General features: G+C 28.8%; 1 protein-coding gene across 3 annotated transcripts in view; it reads left to right on the top strand.

The window, feature by feature from the left end:
- The window catches only part of LOC100575704, a 25,415-nt gene extending 15,914 nt beyond the window's left edge, over positions 1 to 9,501 (top strand). Inside the window, exons 12-17 of one of the 3 annotated variants that reach the window (XM_008189034.2) lie at positions 3,544 to 3,588; positions 3,932 to 3,946; positions 4,834 to 4,851; positions 4,935 to 4,985; positions 8,197 to 8,241; positions 8,895 to 9,501. In XM_008189034.2, coding sequence (XP_008187256.1) covers positions 3,544 to 3,588; positions 3,932 to 3,946; positions 4,834 to 4,851; positions 4,935 to 4,985; positions 8,197 to 8,241; positions 8,895 to 8,965 — 245 coding nt within the window. In that variant the 3' untranslated portion in view covers positions 8,966 to 9,501. The remainder of the gene's footprint in view (positions 1 to 3,543; positions 3,589 to 3,931; positions 3,947 to 4,833; positions 4,852 to 4,934; positions 4,986 to 8,196; positions 8,242 to 8,894) is intronic. The other 2 variants (XM_016807839.2, XM_016807840.2) reach the window with 2 other exon arrangements.
- The last annotated feature ends 14,791 nt before the right edge of the window (positions 9,502 to 24,292 follow it).

Genomic DNA, 24,292 nt, shown 5'->3' with positions numbered 1-24,292 from the left:
AATACATAAGCACAGTTTATTTTATAGTAATTTTAAGTTCAAATTTGGACGAAATTAGATATTAAAAAACCGGCAATAACTATTTTAGTTATTTTGTTGTGATTGTAATGATCGTATAATATTATTTGTGGGTACTTGAAACTTCTTAAGTATACTATTATATATCTATGATAGTACCACGGTTTGTTGTTGATGTATAACCCGTTACCTGATGGATATTGTGATATGATTAATTTGGAATTTATTATTAATACCTATTATATGGGTCAATTTTTTTTTAATACTATAGATAAGTATACTTATAATAGGTATGTATAATACCTAGACTGACAAACCGTCTCCGCTCAGAATCGTTTTTCTTATACAGTGATATTATACCATTGAATTCAAATTTAATACTATCCATTATACAGTGACCCACTTGTAACCTACTGTACAGCAGAGTGACATCCACTTACCTACCTTTTTTATCATATTTTTAAACAATTAAAAAAAAAACTTATTCAAATCGATTAAACATTGACTAGGTTGTAGAAAGTTGAGTGGTTTTGACAAATTTTTTTTAACTACGAACTTAAAATGCTTATAACAAATTACTAGGGATTTACGAAATTGTTTTTTTAATCAGTAGGTAGGTACTTTGATAATAATTTATCTACTACTATTAATGTCTTGTCCGGCTTTTAATTGTACTAAATGTTGCAATAAAATTGTATTCTTTTGATTGGTGTTTGGATGCAGTTAAAAATATATTTTAATTTTATTAGAACCGACTCCAAACGAATCAAATATTCAAATACGATTCGGAATTACACATTGATTAGCAGTAAGTAACTCGTTTAAAAAAAAAATAATTAATTTATAATGGTAGTCTTGATTACCTGGATAAAAAATGAGGTTTACAGTTGACGCGATCACGTAAATTTTTTTCCGCTCTCTGGATTCGGTAATTGAACAACAAATTACACACATACATCTATGTCCGGATGTGTATTCTATTCGATCAATTAATATAATATAATTTTATTTCACATGATAGTTTTAATTCAAAATTTAAATGTTAATATATTTATTATTATAACCTTTAATATGTTTGGTTACTTAAAACGCGAAAAAATGCCGAAAATAATGTTTACGAACACTTTGTACAAACAGGCACGTATGACAAAACAATATTTCTCGAAGCTTAGGGTTCACAAACAACACAGCTAAACGTTGGTATTTTTTAATTATTTATACTTCAACACGAGTAAATATTTTAATTTAAACGTCGAGATATACAGGATGTTTGGAAACGATCATTAGACTATTTGGGACTAATTTATAAACGATATTATAAAAATTTGGTGATTACATTTTACCAATAAAATATGTACAGCAGTGTCATTGCTATATGTAGGTAAACAAATATGCAAACGCCAAACAGTAATTAAAGCATTTCCAAATTGTTTGAACATCTTGTCCTTTATTCGTTACCATAATATTATTACGTTCAATATTATTATAAAATATCCTCTTCCATTTTTATTTTTAGAAGAATAATGTAAGGTATGACGTATGTATGCATTTATGTATACAGTCGCTACCATCTATAACGACGCCGGTCGTAACGACATAATATGTTATACATAATTATTGGGTATAACGACGTTAATTTCAAGTACCCGGCAAAATTCCGTTTATTTTAACATACAAAATAACTGGTTGTAACGACATGGACGTAACGACAATATCGGCTAATACGACTTAAAAATCGGTCCGCAACACACATTTTAATCGTATATAACGACAGATAGGGTATCTACTATCTTCACATAGTTATTTTGTAATGTATTACTATATTAGCTGCTTTCATACGTTTTTAAAATAGCATTTAAGCTATTAACGAGATAAAAGTCTAATACACATTATAGTACATATAATGAGATATTACCACAAATCTACAAATATTGGTTTGATATTTTAGTTATGTTAGTGCCATTGTACGTGTTTCATTAAAACGTTAAAATGAATAAGTGAAAAAATTTTTCTGTCGAAGAAAAAGCGCATATAATTTTTCGTTTGGAGAATAATGAAAAAAACAGTAATATTGCGACTGAATTTGGTGTAAGCCATTCTACGATATCTAGGTGCAATATGGAAAAATCGTGATAAAATAAAACGAGAATTCGAGTGCGAAAGATATAACGTTAAAAAAATCCATGGTAGTGATCATGAAGATATTGATAATGCTTTATTAAAATGGTTTAAAACACAACGAAGTTTCAATATACCGATTAATGGACCGATTCTACAAGAGCAAGCAAACGATTTAGCAAAACTATTGGGTAAAGGTTTTACGATACAAAATATGCTATTAAATGATAAATCAAAACAGCTTAAAGGCACTGTCTTCTTAAAATAATTTTGTAAAATAGAAAATGTAAAAAAATATAATATATAATGTAAACAATATTTTAAATTCTATTATTAAAAAAAAAAAAAATGTATAATGTAAGCAATATTTTAAATTCTAATAAAATAAAATTTGGTTATAACAACATCTGGTTATAACGACGGATATTTTACGGTCCCTTGACCGTCGTTATAGAATCTAACGGACTGTATATTATCCATTTGATATGGGGATTTTGATTAAAAATCCTTATGTGATATATAGGTACGTAGCTTTATAAAAAATGCATTTAAAAAGTATTTCAACATTAAATTTTCAAAAATATTTTTGAGTTGTACACTTGTACTCAAATAATATAAATAATTATAGCTAACTACTGTCGTATAAATATTTTATCAAGCATCCTCTACGATAATTTTGGGAACTGTAATATATGACCTAGTCCATCGTTAAAGTTGTATCGTAGAAAAATATTGAAGCAAAACTCGATCAGCTGATTGGGGTTTTGTTTCCCTATGATCTGAAGTCTAAACCTCCGAAAAACATGGAAACGTTTCCGCGCACCAACATCATGCTAGACATGTTTACGTAAACGTTTCCCGAAACAATGGCGGGATACGCTACGCGGGGTCAGCTTGTTTACCATTTCCTATTTCACGTATGCCACGCCCCCCCTGGAAACCGTGTTCAAGGCCACAATTGCCCGATTCGGCCAATTCACGGAGTTTTATAAATATAAACAACCCCTGGTTGTATAGGCTATTATAGGTACATATAGGATAATCTACACATTTTATATTGTTGCGAAATTTGACAATAATGTTTTCATTGATAGTCAACTTTTATTTTATAGAAATTAAAAACTACAGTGTACACGTTATATTAACTGGTAAAGGATAACAAGAAAAATAAATTGGATGAAATCAGCAGTATTCGATGCGCCAACGAATTATATTTACAATAATTAGGAAAATTAGGAAATATTATTTTAAAAGTAGGTATTTGATGCGAAGAAAAGTATGAATTTAAGTACCAGTAGCCGATAGGTATAGGTTACTCAAATTGTTTGTAATTTTCTAGAAAAGAGATAAATTGAATTTTTAACTATCATATGTATGGCAGTATTATACAATTGATTTTAATTTCAGATGAGCATGTGGTGGATAATTACATTTATGTATTACCATCAATAAGTAAGTTATTCAGTAAAATGTTTAACGTAACGGAACAATTAAAATATATTGTACTAGCTGGGTGTCTAGAAATCCCTAAACATAACAATTATAATGACAAGTCAAATTTCGGGAATGAGTAAATACTAGCCATTTTATGATATTATAATATATAATATACGGAGTAGAAAATATTTTACATACACTGTATTTTAATATCAACAAAGATATATAAAATATAATTGGTATTGTTCCTTAAGTGCTAGTATATCTAATACAATTTCAGTACTCTCAAGAGTTCCTACCCTCTACTTCATATTAGTATTGTTATGTTATTATATAATATTTTATTTGGATCTTGTAGCAAAAAAAATTTCAAGTAAGTGTCTATCATCAATTGCAATAAAGGATGTACAGGGATTTTCGAAACAAATGTGCTTTATTTAAAACTTAAATTTAATTTGTTTAATAGCCTAATATACTTATCAAAAAGTAGCTTTGTAAAAACTTTTAATATTATATCCGATGATCAAAATACGACATATTATGTAAGATAGGTAATCTGGTAATGCGAATAATACGATAATACTATAAATAATTCAAATTTGACTTTATATGGACATCATCATAATATTATTATTAATCGAGTATTAGTCAAGTTCAGTGTTTCCTTTTGTAATGGCTATATTGTGAGCTAGGTATCAAAAAAGTTAGCATCAATAAAATACTTCTGGTTCATGGTTGAGTTTATTACAACAATCGTTGAATGAAATACGATATTAGATTTATGAAACGTATCGTAAAATGATTTATTAACGATTACGCAATGATGATAATATTTTTATTACAAACGTTTCAAATATGCTACGTTTTATTCATAGATTAAAGGTACAAATATGTTAAACTGATATTGTATTATTTTGCAAGTTTTTAAGTAAAAAATATCGTTGGCACGTATTATGGGCCAATATTAATGAAGAAACCAGTTAAACATTCTTATATTTTGCTTATTACTTCAATCTAGCATTTCTTAAAAATGTTACCATAGTCCAAAGACCAAAGGGGTCAAAATTTGGACGATGCCACCTTCAATCCAAATACGTTGTACATTTTTAATTTTCAATAAGTATTCGTCTTTAATGTATTTAATATTGTTAATGTGGTGAAAAATAGTAATCATAAAATGGTCAATCAAAATAAATAAAATGCATATGTTTCTTGGTATTTATATAAAATTTAAATACTTGTTTTTTTTTTTTTGAATAGGTGGACAGATTTTGTCTAGTACGTTAATAGTATATTTATATAAAGGCACTACTAAAATATGTTGATATTATATTATAAACTCGTTTGATTTTTTTTTTTAGAATTTGTTATAGATTTCACTGACTATTTGGATTTTACTATAAATGTGAACCGTACGTATTGGATAATCAATAAAAATTCATAATTATAAAAGTATAATAAAAATTGTGACACATTTTTAAAATTTAAAATTACTGTTGTAGGGTAAATACGTTTTTACAGTCATCATTTAAACTTTTAAATAAGCCAAAAACATTTCTGGATTTTACCAGAACATTACCTTTTATGTATAGTGATTATAGATAAGTCTCCTTTCTATTTTGTCTCTTTGTTTCTTGTTGCCAATAGTTACATCAGGTATTTGAGGGCCTTATAGAAAATAACATAGTTCGCCACTAGATATTTTTCCTTTACAAAGAAAATCTATGAATCATAAATATAAAAATATATTTTTGTTAATAAGAAACTATGGAAATGAAAACCTTATGAGAAATCATTCAAAAACAAAAAAATCCTGTATCCTAGTTGCCTAAAATTACATAAACCCATATAATATAATATACACAATATAACGAGGATCGAATCCGAGAATAATTTGGGATATATTACATATTTTCAAATTATTTATCATCCTTCAGAATGCCAGATAAAAAGTATGTTTGTGGGCTGGATGAGGTCCGTGGACGGTAGTTTGAAGATCCCTAGATTACTATTTTATTTTCTATAACCAATGGTAACCCTAAATATACATAATAAATATTAGATTTTAATAAGCCAACAAAATTCTTTAGTGAGCCAAAGTTTATCACATAATTGGGGTCGTATAGGTGCCAACACAAAACCAAATGAGAGGCCCAACCGAACCCAATAGAATATGAATATGGCTTCGATTGCTTTTGTGATTTTACTTTTGTACTTTATTGAGTAATACCTAACAAATGAACTATAATTTTCATATGTACAGGATGATTCGCCAAGCATGTTCACCCTCATTTTTCTTTTAATAATAAATCCATACAAATTCTGATTCTTGGAATTTTCAAATATACCTACAAAAATACCACAGTTTAAAATTATTGTTATTTTTGTACTATCTACTGAAAAAGTATCATGTAGTGATACAAACTTTTGTTTTTCAAATAAGAACCCACCTTTTTTAATATAAATGAATTACCTAGTAGATAATTATTTTGTAAAGTTGATGTTCTTAGTTCAAATTTCAAACGAATTGTTTCTCAGTTATTAAAATGTTTATGATAATGATGATAGTCCTTAAAAATGATTTTACAAAAATATAAGATAGATGCAAAATTGAGTCTAGTTTTAATTATACTTAAACCTTTTTCACAAATCATAATAATTGTTGATAAATTTATATTAATTACTGGAATTTTCAAATCACTATAGCTCTTATATCACCCAAACGTATTATCATTGACCTAGAGTTGATGGTGTTGAAGTCGGACACCGACATTGTGGTGTACTAAGTAGTACAAAAAAATATCAAGGGCTTCAAAATATAGTAATTACGTATATTTAAAAATAAAAAAAAAAACAGATTTTGAATGACTGTATTATTGAAGAAAATGAGGATGAAAAGTCTGGGCTATTAATAATAGATATAGATATAGTCATATAGATGGATAGATATAAAGTAATTATAATTATATATTAATTTTTTTTACATTTTAATGACTAAATATATTTAAATTGTAAACAATATCTACAGTTATCTAAATATATAAAAGACATAAAATGTTTGCACTTTTGTCCTTTATGCAATCCTAAACCGTTCATCTGATTGCGACAAAATTTGGTAGGTATAAAGATAGATTAGACCACGGTAAAGAAGATAGACTACATTTTGTTGTGAAAAGAGCCAAGAGGTAAATAAGAGGTCTCGTTCTACCCAATAACCACGGCCTGTGAATGTGTGGACGCATTTTCGCATTGTTTTTTTTTTTGGAAATTTTCGTTTATAAATCGTTGCTATTGGTTTTAATAATAAAAATTATTATTACTAATTGCATTGTTTTTTTTCTTCTTTTAAATTTTTAAATTTTTATTTTTTATTTATACATACGAATGTTTGGTTATTTTATTAATCGGATTTTAGTACGGTTATTAGGTTATGTTAGGATTTTGTATAAATTTATTTTATAACTTTGATTCTTTAGAGTTAAATTATACACTTACGTAAACATCACGCGCGTAGATTTCCTACCCGATAAGTGATAATATACCGCTCGCAAAATCACAGAAACCTTGCAATAGCAACGCATTGCTGTATCAGCTAGCAGCCTAGTATATTATATCCTTAAAATATCAAAAAAAGAAACCTTTATAATGTATTGCCAATTTAATGATAATAAAAATACTACGATACATTTTCAATTTTAAATGATTGGAATAATTTAAAATATATTTAATTGGTGAGCTGATAAAATCCACACCTCTCAAATCGTTACCAGTGCTTAATACATCGCTCCTCTACAATTACGAAGATATCAGTAGAGCACTCACTTATGTGAGAAAAGAATAAGTGTGCCAGTAATCAAAACTACTTAGTTCAATCGGATCTAACCACATTAGAAGGAACAGAACACTTATATCTCGAAAACCATCTAAGAAAAAATCTAACAAAATTGGACAAGATGGGAAAAAGATTGGATAACTGAGAACACAGATGAGTAGATGACCAAAAACTAGTGACTAACCCAACTGAAAATATCCAGTATTCGAGATTCTTAAAAAATATGGGTAACACTTAATCTTATCAGGACAAGCCACGGAAGAAATGGACATTAATACATTATGTAATGTTCAAATGGAAGTTACGTGAATCTGAAACACGTGACTTTGGGCCACGGACTTTGGGATTTCCGAATCACAGACAACTAAACACACCACTACTAAGTTTCCGATTCGTGTATTTAAAGTACTATGAAAGATATCCACTGGCCGTAAAAGAATTGGTGATCCTGGAATCTGCATGTTGTATTGTAACACAACCTATAATGACTATATCTATCAAACTGTTATTATAATATTAATAAATTATTATTATTAGTGAGTTGATTTCACATTATATTATATTAATTTTTTATTAATTTTTACATTTGTCGATACGTTATAATATGTTATTCTATATAGGGCAATTATGCGTTCCACTAAACCCCATACTAAAATAATATAAACAATATTCATCGAGTTTTTATAAATGTTATAATCATGGATCTGAGACTATTAAATATGATTTGTATGTTATTGCATTTAAACTTAAACAGTTATTATTACCGTTGATTATATTCTTCTATGTTTTAGCGGAAAGGGATTATATAGAACCTGCTACATACGATATTCTTGCAAGTTAGTTATTGTTATACTTATTTATTTAATTCGTTTTATATGTTGAGGGAAAATTAGGAAATCGGGAATTGCGCAGAATGTTCAATTTCAGTGGTCATCGTAGAAAAAGTCTTCATTGCCTATAGTCTCCAGAAATGATGTACAATGAACAAATAGTGGACGAAGTAGATCAAACATTAAAATTAGTAAACCTACATTTTATGATTTTACGATACAAAGTAGTATAAGATTTAAATAAACAAAATAAATTAAAAATATTATTATAATATGCATAGAACTTAACATTATTTTTTAAGGATCATGCCTTCTATAATATTAAATTATGCAGCTATTTTGAGTGTCTTAGCACGCATGTCAACCAATTTTCTGACTTTATGCTTTAATCACATTCATGTGTATTCGATTTTCTTTAAATGTCAAGTAACTATTCGTTAGTTTTCCTCTCAACCTAGCTTGTCCTGTCCATCGGCCTCCAACACCACATTTCAATGACATTTAATTTTTTCTCATAATTGACTTATATTATATCGGTGTACATACATGTACATAGTATACATCTTAAAATTTTTTTATGAATCAAATTAGTAAAACAAATTAGATAAATGAAGAAAATACCGCAAATTTACTAATATTTAAGTTTTTTTTTGTTACAGACATTTCGCCGAGAAGCCCACTGGATTGGTGTAAATATACTGTTGTGCCTTACAATATACCTTTCCAATGAAACGTAGAAAAAGATTAAATTTACTCCTATAAAAACTTAAAAAAAAAAAATAAATAAATAATTGTATTTAATAAAATTAAGTTCTTATCAGTTGGTATATTTGCTGTGTAATATTCAATCAAGATTTATTTTTCAATTCCCGATTTTTTTCATGTCAACCTATTACAAATATTCGATTTTATGCCCCTCCAACCTGCAGTACTTACAACACATGTCGTATATTGTAGACAGTCGTCACTGTAATATTATTTAATGTACACATAATATAGGTAGAAATTAATTTAGCAAATTAGATATTAATATAGGTCAGGCCAATGAAGCAAGATGTGCTGAGGCAGCAATAATATTCTCCTTTGTAACACCGCCGTACGCGCATGCTCGGGCAGTCCCGTTGTCGGCGAGTGATTCAGTGAGGGCTACGTAGGTACGACGATCGAGCGTGTGAAACGTCGATTCTAGTACGGACCAAGTATTTTTAAAATAAGTGAATTATTTATGTTTGTTTCGATATAATAAAAGTGTTTCCGACTTGAAAACCCGAGTTTATAATAATTTTAGTCAATCCTAAGTTCTTACCCTTTATAGGAGCAGCGCCGGGATATACGTACTATGTGTCAATGAAGTTTTATTAAGCTGAATAGTGCCAAGGTATATGACGTAATCTTTGAGTCATTTCAACTAGATAGGAACGAACTAAGAATTGACAAGCGCATACCATCGTACCTCAAAGTTAACAGTGCCATTCTAATTAATTTTAGAGAGAGTCATTAACTAGAGAATACGAGGATAAGATGTATAGTTGGTTTACCGCGTATTGTCCAATACGGATGATATTACACACACATATAACAATATATTAATAACATGATATTATTTTAGCTATATAAATGTGAAATGAAAATCTTTGTAGAGGATAAACTCTGGAATTACTTATCAGACCTTCTTGATTTTTTTTTTTTAAACAAAAGAGTACATCACGGAAAAGGTTTTTATCACAATAGCATTTGTCTAAATCCACCAAAAAAGTAAGAAATCCAGATATCAATACTTACAACAGTGGCATCATCTGTCCAAGAAAAAATAAACTAAATAGTAAAAAATTTAGTTTATTACATTCATTATATAATATTATACAAATAAGCAATGCCATAGGAATATTCATTGACAATTAATGTTTGGCAGCTACTACGCGGAGCGCGGTCGGCAACCGCTGGCAGACGTTAGAAGCGCTGTCGGCATTCGATAACCGCTGGCAGTCGTTAGGAGCGCTGTCGGCTAACACTGATTCCTGGTGGCTGGTAGTCGCTATTCGTTACTTAAAATATAGTAAGGGGATTCGATACCGTGATTTTCTGTTTTTGTCTAACACACGTGTGACATAGTATTTTAGACTTGTTTTTTGAAAACAATTTGTGTTAATTGAAATACCAGAATTTTTAAATACTATTTTTGAATATGATATTTTTAAAAATTTGGGGGATAATATCAAAAACGTGAGAAAGTCGATTTCAAGTAGACTTGACGACAAGTTCAAATCTGTTTTCAGAATTCTTATCACTTCAATAGATCAATTGGAATGTTTGGCAAAAAACACGTCTAAAATACTATGTCACGCGTGTATTAGACAAAAATAGAAAACCACGGTACCGAATTCCCTTAAGAATAAACGTATACGTAAACCACAGACTAACCGACTAAGACCTATTTTTCTATTATATAATAACTAGATGGCAGACTGTATATTTGTATCAACGATGCTCGATACTCGATAGGCATACCACAAATCGTTAAACTAGACCGGTTTAAAATTATCCTACATTATCCCGCACCGGGATAATCAACCATGAAAACGATATGGTCCAAACATCCCGATGCCTTATTTTTCACACCGGTTTAATCTAGCGAATTTGTAGATATGCACATTGCACGATCATAATATAGCCATCATATAAGCTACATTTAATCTACGACCAGGGCCGTATTAGCGCATAGGCACTATAGGCACTCTGCCTAGGGCCTACGAACTTTTTGGGGCCTACGAAAGTAAAATGTGTGACTACGATTTTTTTGTAATATTTATGCTTTTTTATTATTATTATTATAAATTAATCCGTATGATTGTACACGTTAGCACAACAAGTAAAATATCATGTATTTAAGAATGATACCCCGATTACTGTTTATAGTATATTTTTAGGAAATAATAATTATAAATAATATATCGTTTACGTAATAGAAACAATAGTTTATTATCGATTGCAGGTCGGTCACACCGCGGATGACTGCATGGTACTCACTATACACTCTGTAAATGTTGGCAAAGCAATAAATTGATGCTGCAGATTAAATGAGTGCTAGAGATAAATTATAAATTCGAACATTTTATGTTATTGACAAAGTGGCCGAGCGGACTAAGGCGTCGGTTTCGACGCGCACCGTAATCGGTTCTAATCTCGGTCTCAGGCGGCACTTCTCTTCGGGCAGTCACGGTGTCTTTTTTCCATCAAAGAGTTTTTGGAATATTCTAAATAATATGACTTTGTAGAACGTTTTGAGGTAAAATTTGAAGAGGAAATAAAACTGCCGATACAGCACTTGTTTTTATGGTTAGAGGCATATATTTATTTTGGAAATTTCCTATTGCTTATTTCCTAGCTCATTCTGCGGTAAAATCTAAAACGTTGATACATTAATTGTTGATGTTATAAAAGAATTAATTGGTGTAGGACTTTGTCCAAAATTAACAGTCTGTTACCAAGGAACAAACAACCAAAATACTCTTAAATTATTGTATGTAAGTGAAGATAAGCCTTATTTTTTTTATAGATGAAAATAAAATATTTGCCATTTTTGATGTCCCGTATCTTGTTAAGAGCATCAGGAACAATTTAATAGGTAGTGTTTTTAAAAAAGATGACAAAGTTATTTCCTATTCTGATATTATTAATACTTACTTATCAAGTGGAGAAAAAAATAAAAAAAGTAGGGCACTATTAAAATTAAGGATGTACATATATTCCCTAATTCTTTCCAAAAAATGAGAGTAAAATTTGCCTCTAAAGTATTTAGCCATTTAATGGCATCAAAAATGCGGACGTGTATACAAACAAAACAATAACAAAATAAAAACGCACAAGATACAGCAGATTTCGTAGACTTCATGAATAAACATTTTGATTGCTTGAATAGTAGAACTCTTATAAGTAATAATCCATATAATTGTGTTCTTTCGGATGTTGGAAAAGTGAAACCTTTTTTTAATAAAGACTTCAAAATATTTCAAAAATATGCATAAATATAAAAAGAGGAAAGATGACTCGTCCTCCCTGTTTCAATGGAATTACACAAACCATCAATGGAATATTAAATCTATTTAAATAAGAAAAACAAAATGGTATTTTGTTTTTACTTACTAACCGCCTCAATCAAGACATTATAGAAATCTCTTTAGTATTTTCTGTCAAAAAGAGGGGTACAACAAAAAACTGACTGCTAGGACTTTGAGAACATCGTTTTGAAGTAATTGTATTTTTTCATTTGTCACTTCAAAAGGAACCAACTGCAAAGCAAATTTAGATAATATGGATGAAATTCAGTTGCAAGAACAGGTTAGCTTAGTCGTTGAATCACCTCCTCAAGATCCATCATCATCATCATCATCTTCACCAACACCATCAACATTATCATCACCTACGTCATCATCATTATCGTTGTGGACATCACCATATTTAAATAATGTAGAAATTAAAGAAGAAGAACCAATAACATTAGAAGATTGTTCAGTATTATAATTTGCAGGATATTTGGCTCACAGATGTGTTGCACAATTTAACTGTACAAATTGTACAATTATCTGTTGACAAACAAAAACATTGACGATAAAAACCAATTATTACTATTAAACAAAAATTATATTTATTCAGAAATTCAAAACAATATAGGATTGAAAGCACCACCAAAAGATTTTAATAATATAATAAATAAAGCTCTTACTATTTTTGAAGATAAAAAATTAAAAATATTTTGCATAAAAAAAAAAGTCAAATCAAAATTTATGTCAATTTTTAATAAGGATTTTGTCATTAATAAATGGATTAATGATGAAAATATAAAGTGTAAAGAACATAAAATATTTATTTTAGAAAAACTTTTGATATCCAAAATTTTTATAACAGCTAAATCATTTTCAATAACATCAACCCAGACAAAAAAAAGCTAAATTAAAAATTTTTAATCATATTTAATCCAATTTTATATTCATAAATAGTTTTTTAATTTGTATTTTAATATACATATATGGAATCTTATAATATTATAATAAAAACCGGCGAAGTACGAGTCGGACTCACGCACGAAGGGTGATAGTACCATCATCAACCATGAACAAGTTGGCAACACTGCTTATATTATATATTCTAGGATTTTTAGTATTTTTTGTTATAGCGGCAACAGAAATACATAATCCGTGAAAATTTCAACTTTCTAACTTCCATGGTTCATGTAACCTGGGGACAGACGGACGGATGGACGGACGGACAGCGGAGCCTTAGTAATAGGGTAGTAATATTTATTTATACTTTATAGCATAGTATAAATTGCATAATGTATTATTAATGTACCTACCTAATACTAACCATAAGAAATAATTAAAAACTGTTTGGGACAAAACTCTGCAATTTATTGAACAATTTAATAATTAATGAAGGCCATAAATTACTATAATTTATTTTCATATAAATTCCTTAAAGTTTCTTATTTTTGTGTAATAAAAAACACACAAAATATTTACAATCTGAAACAATTTTACCATACCTAACTAAAATCAAATCTATGGTTTATTCTTAGCAATGTTTCTAAAACATGACACGGAGTCTTTTCCAATTTTGAATTATCTGAAATTATTGACTAAATTCAATCAACATTCGTTATCGACGGACAAACGCATATTATGCAACAGGTGACTAATAAAAAACAAATTTATCCATCATATATTTAATAGGAATAAGAAAACGTTTACTGGAGAGAAAACACACTGTACATAATATAATCAATACGCGTGTTCATCTATATATTATAGCATATTATATAATATACATTACGAAGCCATCCTTCGATCCCTTGCAATTCCTAAACCATTATAGTTCGACGTTTATACGAAAGAAACCATACGGTTGGACTCATGTATTATAGAGCTTAATATACGGGGTAAACTATTTTATATAATATGAGACACATATTAATTCAGAAAACATTTGTTTTACATTATTTAAAGTCGTTATATAAGAACACTTTTGAAAAACAGCCATGTTTTTATGCTATTCTTAATCGTATTAATTTTTGGAGTTTTAAGCTCTTTTGAATGACAAAATATACACGTTCATATTCCCATGCAAAAAATTATTCTCAGTATTTCGATCTATAAAAATCAAATGTTGAACAATTAGTTTAATAGTTATAACTTATTTAATGTTTAGATGTGCGGATTAGTATGAACGAACTTTTAGCGGTGTATCCCTGTGTCTGCACTCCACGCCACTTATCTAAACTTTAAATAAGTACTTATAAAGTTATAACTGATATAGGTACCATACTAGTTATATACTAAAATTTAATTTTATGTAAGTATTGAAGTACCTACTCCAAAAAGTATTCAGTTTTCGAATAAGAAATTAAAAATGCATTTTGTCATTAATAATTTTTAAATGATTAATAAGTATGATAATAAATAGTAAAATATCTTTTTATTTTATTTTGTTTTTAACTAGGTACCTGCTTAAAATTATCTAAAAAATGTTTAAAAAAACCGTTAATAGCAAATGTTTAGTGTCTTACGTTAAATAGATCACCTGGTTTAATATACCTAATACAAGTAATATAAACAGATGTTGACCAGCAACGAATCGGCTACAGCCTATGGATACCATATTATTGTATTATTCGATATTAATATATTTTCTAACAACGCCAGCCACATAACAAATGAGGTAGGGACTTGGTAGTATGTATGAGATTCATATATTTTAATATATTATTATGAACGAACTCTGTGTTCGATCCACCAAAATTATACCATAACTAAAAATAATTAAATCTTTGACAGTATTTAATCATTTCGATACGCCACCGTGATCGACATAATGTAGTCGCATGCAGGGTTAGGTAAACGTCGTTTAAACGCGAATCCTAAGACTGCGGATACCCACTATGAATATTATCTATTGTGTAGCATGTACATGAAGTACCTACCTACAATATACCCATGCGCGAGCTTTTAAACATCTTTTTTATCAATATTATAACAATATATGCAATAATAAAAATTGGAGGGACCATAAAATTGATATCATATTAGCTAGTACATTACTATTGTTTGCAGAGAACATCGAACAATACGTGGCATTATATTAATTACTATCAGTGGATTGTTTACTAAACGTAATAACTATTTAGTAGATATTGGTAGATCACCTAGAATTAAAAGAAATCCAGAGTCACCCTAGTGATATTTAAAGTATAATACATTAATTAAATATATCAAATTTAGGTAGTTACCAGGGAAAACACCGGTGTTCTCTATGGTGTTTTCATTAAGCAATTATTAATAGGGAATCGTGACCTACGTTTTATTAAAATAATAATTTGTACCATGTATTCTCTTGTACAATTTTTAGTTTCAATAATACTGACTTGGTAGTTGATACACAAAAAAAAAAATAATATTTAAAATTGCTTTTATAGGTATATCTAAGCTAACAAAGTACATAATAGACAGTGCCGTAATTAGAGAGTCAAAGACCCAGGTGCAAACAAATGTATATGGGCCCCTCTTTCTTGAGATACATAAAAAAGTCGGAATGACTTCACACCATGGGAATTTTACTCCTTAGATAGGATAGTATTTGCGGATGAATTGAATTTATTTACAATAGAATATAAAAATAACAATTTTAGTTTTTATGTAACACCAGAAATAAAAAAGTGGATAAGTGGATGTCGCTCTGCTGTACAGCAGGTTACAGGTGGATCACTGTAATGGATGATGTTAAATTTGGATTCAATGATATAATATCATTGTATAAGGAAAACGATTCTGAGCGAAAACGGTCAGTCACCCTACTATGATGATATTAAGATGCCTAAAGTAATTTATATATAAACTATTTACGTGGAACCTTGTTTTAAATTTTCAATCCTTAGCTATAAAAGTTGAACATTTTATAAATTTTTAACTACAAAGTAATTATTACATTTTAAATTTGATAAATTTTGTCAAAATTCGAACTTCAAATGCCTATAAAAAAAAATTGTGCCTATGTATTTTTAATATTTTTCAACTGATATTGTAACAATATATCAGGAGCCTTGCATTAAATTTTCACGCTTTTTTACCCAACAAATAAAACTTTATTGATATTTATAGAAAAAAAAACTAAATAATTGAAAACTGACAATATCCGTAAACAGCTAAAAAAGGGTCACATTATTTTCAATTTTATCGTGTATAGAGAATGCTAATATAAACCATTCAGTGAAATTTTCAAGTATCTACAGTCGTTCATTTTTTAATTAAAATTACAATAAAATAAGAAAATCTTTACACGAGAAATCAAGTGAATATCCAATAATGTAAAAATATGAACTTCAAATGCTCATAAAAATTTAATTTGACTTTCTTGTAGACATTTTTTTTGTTGAAAAAGGTAGACAAACTTATGATGAATCCTCTATTACATTTTCAAATCTTAGATTTAAAAAGAAAATTTTTTTATGAATTCTCAACTCAATAATTATCATATATCATGCTAATTTTCATGATTTTTCCTTATTTTGCAAGAATTGAACTTTAAATGCTTATAAACAAAAACTGCAGTGACTAAGGATTTTTAATATTTTTCAAATGTCATTGTAACATAATAGTAGTATAGCCTTAATGCCTTATATTAAATTTTCAAGCTTTTTTAACCAACAAATAAAATTTTATTGAAACAGCTCAAAATAGGTCAAAATATTTGAAAACTGTTATGGTGTATAGAAAATGCTAATATAAACATTTTGTCAAAATTTAATGTACCTACAGTCATTTGTTTTAGAGTTGCACCAAAAACCAAAATCGATTTTCTCGAAAACAGACTTTGCGTAAAAATTCCCGTTTTTCCTTAATTTTTCTTTTGTTTTTCACGTCGCTTTTGAAAACTACTGGGAAATTTTTACTTTTGACCCCCAAAAGTACCAAATAGACGGACCAGGCTTTTAGATTTCGTAATATGAAAGTAAATACAAGATAATAACAAAATTATTATGAATCAAATTAAAAAAAAAAAAAAATTGACGTCTATCCGCTAAGCCTTAGGCTTGCCTTAGCCTTGCCAACCACCAAATGACGCCACTGATCGTAGTATTTTTATTATCATTTATTATCATAGCCCCATTGGGGCGTAACGCAAAAACCTATAGCGACTGCTAACTTGACTTCCGCGTACGCAGTACATTTTCTATCGGACCACCTGACAATGCAGAATGAATCTAATGTAGGTACCTATATCTACCTATATTTAAGCTACAAAAAAGTATTTCGTTAGAAAAGCACTTAAGTTAATTTCCGCATTTGTCCCAGAATTTTGTAATGATAATAATATTATAATAGTATTATAATAACGTTATACTATAAATATTATTCGTTATTATAATGTTATAATAATATTATTAAAGAAAAAATGTCTGCCTGGGATACAACAATAATAATATAGTATTTACGTATTTTCCTCGGAATCCTCATTTAACCATTGTGACAATGACGATGTCTTTTTCACGACAGTCTGAGTGGAAATTAACTATAAATATATATATATATATCATTAGGTACATAATATACCTAATATAATAATATTCCACGGTGCGCTTTCTCCAGATAGTAAATGTGTGTGTGTTTTATATTATATAAATGATACCCGTAATTACGACTCGATCCTATTGTTCATCGCTTCATTGCTTATTGATTTTATATATATTATTATATTGTCTCCTTTGATTCACCGGCCGATTCGTTTCGCCAAACATTTTAACAGTTGATGTATATAACAACGGTGTAACAGCATGGTTTACGGTATGATGATAATATTACATCATCCGAAACAAAGATGGCATTATAATATGCATTGTCTAGATTGTCAAACAGTAGACCGATCAAAAATAATAGTTATGAAAAATGTTGTTCTCCAATATTATATTTCATAATAGATTTGAAGAAATAAAAAATTTAAGAACTATATACAAATCCACTAATACAAAAAATAATATTACAAAGGACAATACGAACGAAGAAGCTGAAGTGGACAGAATATCGAACATTCCGCCGTAGTCTGCACTCGACCTGTTATTTCGTTCACCTGGATGGCTGGATGCGATCCAGTGTTTTATTAATATTATAATATACGTCTGAAAGCAATGAGATAAATCATCGTATTCGAAAAACCATTCGGTTAATAGGAGTTTTAAAAAAAGTTGAAGTGCTCGTAAAAATAATTTATTACCTAGCAAAGAGATTTTCAAAATGAATTGAATATGAATTGTTAATGCTCGACTGACCTTGTATGGAAATTGAAAGACTTGATAAACCGATAAATCCTATTGTTGGAAATAAATCAAAAATAATTTCTCAGCGAATTAATATATAAGAATACTGTAATGTATAGTAATGTTTTCCTGCTAGATAGCAAGTGAAGAAAATATATTATTAAATTATTTTTGTTAAAATAGGTAATAGAATTCAGATTTCTTTAAGAACTTAAAAATTTGTGTGGTGATGTTCGCGTCAGGTCCGAGTGCTGCATCTCAGGTGTAGGACATAATTAGGCTGCTGAATTCGTCTACGTATTGGAATCATTCTGTAATATTATGTGGTCGACTGAGAGTTTGGTTCCACAAGGGTTTCACTTAAGTTTTTCTTCCTTTGCCATGAGGTATCAGCCGAAGATGGTATTTTTGGTTTTTCTTAATTTAGTATTTTGTTTGAGCCTGTGAGTGTGTCTGCTAGCGTTACAAGCAAATAAAGATAAATTCATTTTAATTTTCATATTTTTACTTAAATTACTATATTGTAGTCTATGGGTGAAAGATTTTTTTTTGATTCAGTTCGGGTTACAGAGATTCCGCCTTACATACAAACAAATATTTTACCTCATTGAGTATAATATTATTGTAAGTGTATGTATAGTCATAGTATAACTAAGTACAGTCATATAGATACGTTTACAATATGAGATAGTACATTAGTGCCTAGTAATAATAAAAATCATTATTGTAATTTGCTTAGTATAATGTGTAATTTGAATTGTTAAATTTCGTCGTAGCTGCGACTAATATGTTTAATGGCTGCATATTATATTTTACCACTCAACAAATATCCATCGGATAAATTACTGTGCACAGACAACTCTACGCATTTCTCACCGTATCTACGAAAATATACGCGTCCCTACAGTCTGTAGGCTACAGAGTATCGATTTAGCATCCGCGAGTGATTATTATATTAAAATAAATGTGCCACACATTGCGCGTACACTTACGTTCCTATGGTGGGTGAATATAAAATATATGACAAGAGGTGAACGGGCACAGGCATATATGATACTATGAGAGTACACCGTAACCTTTTTACGCGTTAAATATTTACGACGAATACTACAACTGTTACACGTTAAATGACCTCGGCGATATTGTAATACATCGGAGTGTATTAATATTTGATAAAACCCTAACCTAACGCACCTACCTACCGCTATTATATAATACAGTACGTGCACCTACCTATATCGGTGTGGTTGAAGTTATAAGGTTATGATTTCACGGTGTTTTGTTTGGAACGACGACAGCAGAATATTATTTACCACAGTGGTTATCCGATTAAAACCCATTTTCCCTCCGTCGTATGTTGCCTAGCGCCAAAGGCAGGTCAAGTATTGTGGGAGTGGGTGGCGAGGGTTAAGTTTTGTGATGGCAAAGGCCATCGCGCTGAGGTGTTCTCGTGGCGTCGATGCCTTTACGTGGTTAAATTAATAATTATAACTTTTTGAATTTTATTTATTTATGAATTTAAAAATTAGGTGTAAGTACAGTGTGGTGTTTTTACCCGCACATTTTATGTCTCGCCTCAGCTTATACTGAAACGAAAAACCTAACAATTTCATACATATTTATTATTATTATTTCTTTATTGACGGAAAAAAACTTCATAAACAAAATTATCTTTATATATTTATTATAATATACCTTAAATGTTATTTTTTATATAACAGTAAAATCTATAGCTATAGCACATATTCACTTTCTTTAAATATAACGAAATTAACTTCCATAGTATTTTCTTCTTCCTTCAGTATATTTTAAAGTGACGATCGTAAATAAGTGTTAGAAACACTATTAAAAAAAAACTGCCTTGATTTCTAGTATATTTAGAATTAATTTGAAAATTTAATCATCCCAACAAATAAAGGGAATCTATAGAGTTGTTTAATTATTTTTGTAAAAATACATGATGGAAATTAATTTATCCTTTTATTTTATGGTTCTAAATTTAAATATAATAATATACCATCATAATCGGCTAGAATTCCGTGGACGTTTAAGGTGGCATTATATGGACATTTGTTGCTCCGTCTTACAAGTGCGTAACATATCAAATTTTACGCTCAGCAGATCACGTTTAACTCTGTTAGTTTAACAATTAAAGTGAATTTACCCCTTATACAATTTAAAGATTAGATTATTATTTAGGGCATCGTATAGGCTTTTTGTTATATTTCAATTTTAAAGCGAGTTATGAGTACTCTAAGATATACAAACAATTTACACTTTTAAAATACTCAGAAATTACTTTAAAATTAAAATACAACAAGAAGCTTATGATATGCCCCAGCCCCTAGATAGCAATCTTACCTTTAAATTTTATATGAGATAAATTCACTTAAATTTTTAAATGAACAGAGTTAAACGTGATCTGCTGAGCGCAAAATGTTCTATGTTACGCTTTACTCACGCATTTTTAGGTGGAGATAAACAGATGTCGGTGTAACGTCCTCTTAGCATTACATTTTTAAAGATTAAACTCGGGAGAAATAATTTTGAACTCCTTCAAGATTTTAGGTATAAAATATTCCTTAACCAATCGTACACATCCATTAGGTTTGTGTATATTACCAATAGTAAATGTATAATCGGAAGAAACATATCAAAAATTAAAGTAAATTTAATCAATCGCATGAGCATTATTCAATACATAAATAAATAAATACCTACATTAAATTAGTAGGAACTAACAAACGACCAGGTTGGGTAAACCACTTAAAAATAAATCAGTATATCCTACTCAAATGTAGCCTTTTCATTTATGCGAATTATAATGATTGAATAATTATGGTTGCGTTCACTACGCGAATATTATTAAGTTTATAAGTTAAACCATAATTATTTATTTAAATTGCTTTAATTTCTACTACCTATATAAAATTAATTACCATTCTCCTGTAGGACAAATGTATCACATTTATCGATTTTTTATATATTTTGTTTTCCATATAATTTTCGAATGCCGCACATATATCAGTAAGTAGGTATATGTATATACCATGACATGGAAATATGGAATGTTATGACCAAACATTCTTGAACAGACCACCATCTACCACTATAATAACTAATAAGTGGATCGTGAAAAATGTTTGACGTTGGTATTTACATTATACATTATATGATATTTAGTAATATATTTAATTTAGGTTATATGTCTCCTCCAAGGCGACTCAAACGTAAATGGTGCAGAGATTTCTTACTTTAAATATATATAAAAAAAAAAAACACTACTGATATAATTAAATCACACAAGATTTAAACCAAGTCGAAAGTGTCATCAGTGGATGGCTTCTTTCCCCAAATTATGTAAATCATGTTTTATTTGTTTCCCTCTTATCGCACATATACTAATTATGTCTGAGATATAGACTTTATATTATCTTCTAAAAATAATAATAATAAAAAAGGTTATATCAGGTTAGGTTAATGTCTGGAGGTAATTGTTATTTTCTACTTTTAAACTCAAATTTAGGTAAGTTCAAATTAATATTACTTACACATAAACATGTCTGAAATAGGTTCCATTTAATTAAAATCACGTACAGCGCGTGTTATATACTTATTTGATATATTGTATAATATGACGTACCTACTATTACAAATATTATTTAACTCTCTATTAATTTCTATAAAATTAATATATCTTTCAAACAACACTTAATTCACCGAAAACTTACTTTACCCGAAATAAAAATTGTATTTAAGTATTGCTGTAGGTATTATAACATTTGAATCAATAATTTAGCTTTATTTTCAAAAACCGACAATCCTACTAAATGTTACAAATATTGCCTTTACTATAATATTATATAACACATGTTACATTGTTGTATGCCTCGTTTATATATATTATATATGTAATGGTTAATGTCATAAATAAATTCCACCAACAAAGTACATCTGCAGGTAGGCACCAAATCGTTTAATATTTCTCTCTCTGTTTCGTAGTCCTTTGTTAAATATAAACTAAACGCATTACAATAACTAATAACGTATTTTTACGTTTTCTAAATGTTTTAATATCATGTAATTATTTTAAAAGTTTAAAGTTTTTAAATACATGAAGTTATTATGGAACATAAGCACTATAGACAGGCCAGTTCATAAATCAGAAAGTATCGAAATGCAATTATTTATTTCATGTACTTAAATATTAATGTGAATTTTAAGGTTTTGATTATAGTCACTTAACCTATATAAAGGGACTAAAGATTAAAAAAAATATTTATCATAATGATATAAAAAAAACATAATTCATGTAAAATTATCCAAGGATATAGGTATATATGAATAATATTAACTTAATTTAACTTGATGAATTTCCAGGAATTTAAATTGAACGTCACAATATACTTATATTCAATAAACTGCCTTTCCCCAGGGTCTAAAAACTTTAAATAAGATATTATGGCGATGCTAAAACAAATTATATTTTATGCCCATATAGATATTCCAATAAAGTAATCACAATAATATCATTATAATTTATTTAACTCCGTTAGCCAGTTAAACAGAAATGTACCTAAATTGCCTATACATTGCGCCGTCGTACGTATTACATTTTTATTCTTACGTACCTATTTCACATTAGGCTTGAATAAGCTGAATGAGATAAACCGGTTATACTTTTATAATATATATTATTTATTATATTATAATTGTTTTGTTTGAATTGATTGTATTGATTTGACTACCACAATCTTTTGGAATTTTAACACTACCAGAATATTATAGATTTTTTGTAAATCGAATTTAATGTATTGCATAATATAATATTGAAATTTGCAAGCGTGCGTAACAATAATGTATTACTATATTGATCTAAAAAAATGTTTTTCGACATCAATATTATATGAGTGTCTTTTTTTCTTTAATGTGTGATCGTATTTCACAATCATATTTTCACAAAAATAAAGCAATGAGAAATCGCTGCATTTAAAAATACGACTCTAAGCGGGGTTTATTTTTATATATTTACCACCTATACCTAACAATATAATGGCCTTGATGGAGTTGAACGTGTTGCTTACAATTCTTCGACGTTATTCCGCTGCGTTTCACGTTCATCTGGGGAACTACGGAGAAATTCGAAAATGACCTTTCTATAATAAGTGCCTACCTACCACTCGTTCGATTTCCAATCTATAGAGCTACAGCGTTTTACGACCCCAAAAAGTGTTTTCCGAAAAATAACTCGTAAAAAATAATAATAAAAAGCACACATCATTGTAAAAGTAATACCAATACATTCCTCGCTTCACTCAGAATCTAATGTGAAATCATTGAGAAATGTTCATGTAGACGCATAAAAAGAATATAATATATAAGAGATATTCCTACAATACACGGCAATATAATATATATATATATATATCAATGCATTAAATAAAATATTGTGAACACATTATTCCCGTTAGATTGATTTATACTATTTTTTTCAAAGGTAAAAAATATGTTTAAAAATATCAGGCGTGTATATAATATGTTTTTTTTAATTTGAACATTCTTAGAACACTTCTGGAAAATTAATCCGTGATTGGTAAAATTTCAACACTTTGTTTTTGAAATAAAAATGTCAATAGAATTTATTTCATGTCAAACGACATATAAAGTGATAACACTATAGTTCACTATACAATATAAAATATATTTACGACTCGTCTGATTTTGTTTTATGTACGTTAGCACATCATATCTGTA

Source organism: Acyrthosiphon pisum, chromosome A1 (genome assembly GCF_005508785.2).
Source record: "Acyrthosiphon pisum isolate AL4f chromosome A1, pea_aphid_22Mar2018_4r6ur, whole genome shotgun sequence".
In the NCBI taxonomy this organism is placed as follows: Eukaryota; Metazoa; Arthropoda; class Insecta; order Hemiptera; family Aphididae; genus Acyrthosiphon; species Acyrthosiphon pisum.
This window is presented reverse-complemented; position numbering and strand designations above follow the sequence as displayed.